General features: G+C 42.7%; 1 protein-coding gene across 1 annotated transcript; it reads left to right on the top strand.

Moving 5' to 3' along the window:
• Positions 1 to 3,480: 3,480 nt before the first annotated feature.
• On the top strand, positions 3,481 to 4,428 carry LOC144251505 (vomeronasal type-1 receptor 90-like). Its single transcript, XM_077794377.1, has one exon. The coding sequence runs from the start codon at positions 3,481 to 3,483 to the stop codon at positions 4,426 to 4,428; it is 948 nt and encodes a 315-aa protein (XP_077650503.1).
• Positions 4,429 to 6,085: the final 1,657 nt, after the last annotated feature.

Raw genomic sequence — 6,085 nt, 5'->3', positions numbered from 1 at the left:
TAAACTCTCAGCCATCTTAGAAATAGATGAGAACTTGAAGTGATTTACTTGAGATAATAATTTCTTATTAAAAACTAACAATATTCATGAGTCATCAAAGAAAAGGGCTAAACACAGTGCCATGGGGTTCAAGCTGGAGCAGGGACCAGGGGCTGCAGTTGCTTACTATTAAAACCAAGTGGTGAGAGTAGCATCAGACCACCCCTTCCTGGCTTGAAAAGGTCCCATGGTGTCCCCTCTACAGGACATCAGGGAGAACGAGAATGTTAATGGGTAAGTCATGGTGAACTTGATCTGAGTGAAACAAAAACAAAATATGACCTTTCTGTAGCTAATGCACATCACTAAATGAAAATATAGATTCCAGTGGTTACAGGACATGTGAGACTGTGTTCACCTTTAACCTGAGAACACAGATATGTCTCCACTCCCTGCAGCCTGTGTCTCTCCACACACAGCTGTGGTAGCCCAAGCTGATGTTGGCTCTACCGAGAGCCTCCTCCTCATCCACTGCTGTCCTTGCCATTGGCCAGGCTGCTCTGACTTTGTTATTGATTACTAGTGTCTGGCCCATTTGTTAAGATAGATCAATAGATGATAGATGGATAGATAAATAGATAGATAGATAGATAGATAGATAGATAGATAGATAGATAGATAGATATCAGGATTGTCCATGATTTGGACAGTGGCAGGATGCAAAATGTTTAAGTGAAGTCTTCCCTGGTCAGTGCAGGAGAGGAGTCACCACGGTGCTATGTCTCTCTCAAAGGGACCTCACTCCATCAGCTCTAAGGGATCCTAAGTATGATTTCTTAAAGAAACAAACCTCCATTCACACGTTTTTCTCCACTTAGGTTTCATCCTCTAATCTGCCCACTTAAGTTTTTCTTGTTCCTCCTCATGGTGAGTCCTTCAGATGAGACCTGTTTCTCAACTTCTTTTCCACATTATTTTTCTCTGATGTATGTCATTTGATCAGATCCTCCAGTCTAAGGATGGCTTGTTTCCTCCAGGGTTCCAGTCATGACCTGGGGCTCATCACATCAGGGCAGCCAAGAGCTGCTGCAGCCCCTCTCTCCCCAGAACTCTGTTTGAGAAGGGCATCCTGTGCCATCCTGATGAGGGACAGACCCTGTGTCTGTGCCCCAATTTCCTAGACTGAGTGGTCCTGTCAGATGTGAGTGGGGTGAGGTACAGCAGGAAGGGGACAGGCTTAGAGGAATTTTTTAACTTGCTTTTATGAAATTTCCACATGTTTCAGGATGTTTTCTAATAAAACTGATGAATTAGCACAGAAATAGCAACATTGCATTCTTTATAAAACATCTACATGTGAAACATGGAGGGTACTGTGGGTCTTACTGATGCACACGTGTGTGACCTGCACAGTGTGCAGACTGCCAGCTGCTTCTCTACCTGCTATGTCCTAGGGCTGCATAGAGCAAATGCCTGTGGGGGACCCGTGACAGCATCTGACTTTGCCACTTACTTTCAACAGCATTGAGGGGACAGGAAATAAGGTTTCCGGGTCTAACCAGGAAGTTTCTCCTATAGAAAAAAAGTTTTCCACTGGCTTTCAGGTAAAGCTCCACTGAAAACACAGTTCCCTTCCCTCCTCAATCTGTCCCTCCCTCCCATGAAGGTGACGGCAGGGCTGCGTCCCCTGGGCCATGCTGAAACCCAGTCCTGAGCCCTCTGTCCACAGAGGACTCCAATACGCTATTCCTCCTGGTTTTCTGATGCTGTACATTTTATTTTCTTAAACCAAATTAAAGAAATTTTGTATTTTGTAACATGATAGAAGGGAATCCTAGTTATTTCATTTAAAAAAAAATCTTCAAATGTTATATATCCAGTTTATGTTGTTTTAAGGGACTTGGGGGATCAAAATTCCAGGGTATATTTTATACTTTCTTCAAAAACACATCCAGAAATAGGCATTTCTATAATTAGCTACACAGAAGTCAGAGAAACCATGTAGTGCTGTGCCTACTAATAACCATATGTGACTTTTAAAATATGGAGACTCCTAGACCACTATATTAGCATTTTTTCTTTTGTTTTCTTGAACATACCAAGGGAGCAAATCTTACTTTGCTAAAGATGTGAATGGAGAAATATATATATATATTTTTAAAATAATTTAATCATTTGAAAGAGCTGTAATTTTCCTAATATGACTACTTAATTTTAGACAATGGCACTTCCTCAAAGATATCAAAGCAATTATTTAACTATACTTGAAATACTTAAGTTGTCTGGACTCTTTGACACTTTTGCTCACCCTTAAACTGATTTTTTTCCAAATATAATTTTCTACGTAGCTGTGAAAATAACTTGTACTCTTGCCCTCTTCTTTTTCAGATGATAAAATGTGGCAAGATGTTACAAGTCTCAGTGTAAACATTAAAACTGAAATAAAGTAAATACCTTTTCTCTATAGGAAAATATTTCATAAGGATGTCATTACCAAATTGTCTCGTATAACTTTTCCTCTCCCTTCTCTGGAGAAATATCATTCCTAACTAAGAGAATATATGGAAGCTTGCTCTCTATGGAAACTCCTCTCTTAGCATGAGGTTGGGTTCCTGCCTCCTAATTAAAACACTGAAAATTATCACCCCCAAACATACTGATATTGTGCAGGAGGTAGTGGCACAAACCTGTAACTTTGGGAAGCCAAGGCAGGAGGATTACTGATTCGAGGCCTGCCTCAGCAAGCCCTAAGCAACTTAGTGAGACCCTAACTCAAAATAACAAAGTAAAAAAGACTGGAATGTGGCTCAGTGGATAAGCACCCTTGGGTGCAATCCCCAGTACAAAAAAAAGTATTTAAATTGTGATTATTTTTTTACCCTTTTTCCATGTGCCATAGAATGGACAGAAAAGAAACTTTAGAATATAATCATGCTAATTACTGATTGTTCTGCTCACTTAGGTGTTGTTTTCTGGTATAATTAAATATATATACAATAATATAAGTGGTTAAGCAACCTTTGGTTCAATCTCTGATATATATATATATCAATAAATGCACGAAGTCTGATTGTAGAGCCAACATTTTGATATCTGGTCTGTAAGACGGTGATGAACAACCCAGACACTGGAGGGACAGAGCTGTACGAGGCTGTCCCCTTGACATCCTTTCCTTGAGATTTCTCTGTGAACATCCCTGCAATCTGCTGTACTGGAGTCCCCTTCACATGCCACATACTGAGCTTTTTGTCGGGTGGCTGCACGTGCCCAGGCAGATCAATGGTGTCCCTGGCCATGAAAGCACAGAGACCCACAGGAGATGCTGTGCCTGAGCGCTGAGAGGTCTGGGGAGGGGGTGTCAAGGGGACCAACATGTTTTGAAGTGGGCAGTTTTGGGGGTCAAGATGTTGAAGCTGATGATGGTGGCGAGGAGGAGTTGACCTTCCTTTTATTCTAAGGCATTGACCATCTGCTTCTTCTGCCAGGAAAAAAAAAAAAAAGATGACCCAAAGCAGCACACTTTACATTTTTCTTGCTGTAAGAAATGCCTTTTGTTTCCAAATTGTCATCGGGATCACAGCCAACGTCTTCCTGCTCCTCTTCCACGTCCTCACTTTCCTTCTCCAGCGCAGGACCAGGCCCACAGATGTAGCCATTGCTCACCTGGCCCTTATTCATCTGCTGATGCTCATAATCAGGGCACACCTGGACCTAGGAATTTTGGGGGTTCAGGACTTTTGGAATGACTTCACATGTAAAGCCATCATCTACCTCTACAGGCTGATGAGAAGCCTGTCTGTCACCACCACCTGCCTGCTGAGTGTCCTGCAGGCCATCACCCTCAGCCCCAGAAGCTCCTTTCTGGCCAAGTCCAAGCACACATCCTCACAGTGCAGTGTGTGGACCTTGCTTACTCTCTGGGTGTTCAACGTATTCTTCAATGTCCGCATCTTGATCTCCATGGGAGGCCCCTCCAATGACACAGCAGCTTTCCGGTTTGTCTCTGAGTCCTGCACTGTCGCCCCCACGGGTCACTACTTCAAGATCTTTTTCACTCTGATAGGAATACTCCGGGACATCTTTCTCATGGGGCTCATGGCCCTCTCCAGTGGGTATATGGTGGCTCTCCTGTGCAGGCACAAGAGGCAGTGCCAGCACCTCCACAGCACCAGCCTGTCCCCAAGAGCCTCCCCAGAAATGAGGGCCTCCAGGACCATCCTACTGCTCATGGGACTCTTTGTGCTCATGTACTTTGTGGACTGTGTGTTCTCCTCCTCTTCAGAACATATGCACAGGGAGGATCCCACTCGCCTGGGGGTCCAGATGCTGGTGGGCAATGGCTATGCTACCCTCAGTGCCTTGTTGCTGATCTGTGCTGAAAAACGAATCATCAATTTCTTCCAGTCCACACTGGGGAAGAAGAGGAAATGTTTACACAGTGCCAGATAACCACTTCTTTTCTCACCTCCCACTTTACTTCTGAATTAACACAAATGTGTTTGGGAGACTGAGGCAGGAGAATTGCAAGTTGGAGGCCAGCCTCAGCAATTTAGCAAGGCCCAAAGCAACTCAGTGAGACCCTGTCTCTAAATAAAATATAAAAAGGGATGGGGAAAGAGCTCCATTGTAAAGTGGCCCTGGATTCAATCCCTGGTATAAAAATTTTAAAAAAGACTAATTCACCGATTTAGTATGCATGACCTTATTATGCATCACCAAAACAGATATCATTCACTGTCCATGTTATACAAATTGTGCTCACTCTTGCCTGGAAAAATTCATGTTGGAAGAACTATTTTGCTTTATCATAGCAAGAGAAAAAATATGCATAAGTACAACTCTGTGTACCTTTATTTATTTAGTATTTTGATTCTTTCTTTCATTAGAGCAACAAATATCAACTAAGATCATCAATTCCCTCAATGTTAACTTCACAAGTTTTTCAAATCACAACTGTCCAATTTTCCTCCATGCATTTCTTTTCATTCACATTTTCATATATTATTTTTTTCAATATAATTTTATTTGCCTCTGAACAACAAGCCCATAGTGTGTGTACGTAATCAGGAGTTAGTGTACGGGAGAGAGCTCAGGTGGAAAACAGATCTCATTTACATCCCAGTTCTTTTTCTGTGGGCCTTGCAACCTCAACCTAGAGGCCTCTTTCAGCCTCATTGGAAGACAGCAGAGATTAGCCTGGTACCTACATGATGATGATATGCAAATGTATGAAGCATGCCACGAGATAAAATTAGAGTAGCAGCTAACTTCTGTGTGCACACAAATTACATGTATATATTAATTCTTAGTAACCATAGTGAGGCTCTAAAGGTATTAGTATTACTGTCCCCTCTTTACATGAAGGAAATGAAGACCCAGATAAATGAAGTCAGTGAATTGGAGAGAAAATAGGTGGAGAAAATCAGGATTTGATTGACAGTCAGGCTGCAGGTCCTGGGCATCAGCATTTAGCCAATGTTATTTCTGATTGAACAGTGACGTCATGTTGAAGTGGCACACAGGTATCACAGCAATTGCTACAGACAGCTGGGGACTGGAATGCAAACCCCCGTCCTGCATCTGTCTAGCTTAGATATGCAGGTGGCCATGTGTGATCTATGGTGACACAGCATTAACCCAAGAAATCAGGCTTTTGGATTGAAGCCCAAAAAGTCAACGTGAAAGCTGTTCAGTGGTGTAATTGGTCAACCCCTGGAGGCGACCCAAGCCATCACCTTCCTTCTGAAATAGCATGTGGAGATTTTAGCTGCACTTCTCGGGCTGCTGTGGGGACTCTCAAGGACACAGGTCCCAAAGGCAGGAGGAGATTGCTATTTCCCCTGACTCCTGAAAAATTTACTTTAACCAAAGGAAGAAGGTATGGAGTGAATTTCCTTTCGTCTTCCTCAATATTAGCTACAAATTTTATATAGTAGATGGTATTCACATATTGGGTTATTTTGAGATGGCATCTTGCTCTGTTATAGAGGCTGGTCTTGAACTCCTGAGCTCAAGTGATCCTCCTGCCTCAGCCTCCTGAGTAGCTGGAACCACAGCTCTGCAGTGCTGTGTCCAGCTCAAAGATTCAGATTGGTGCTGAAACTAC

Source organism: Urocitellus parryii (genome assembly GCF_045843805.1).
Source record: "Urocitellus parryii isolate mUroPar1 chromosome 16 unlocalized genomic scaffold, mUroPar1.hap1 SUPER_16_unloc_2, whole genome shotgun sequence".
Taxonomy (NCBI): domain Eukaryota; kingdom Metazoa; phylum Chordata; class Mammalia; order Rodentia; family Sciuridae; genus Urocitellus; species Urocitellus parryii.
The sequence above is the reverse complement of the archived record's forward strand: the minus strand, read 5'-3'. Positions and strand labels throughout refer to the sequence as shown.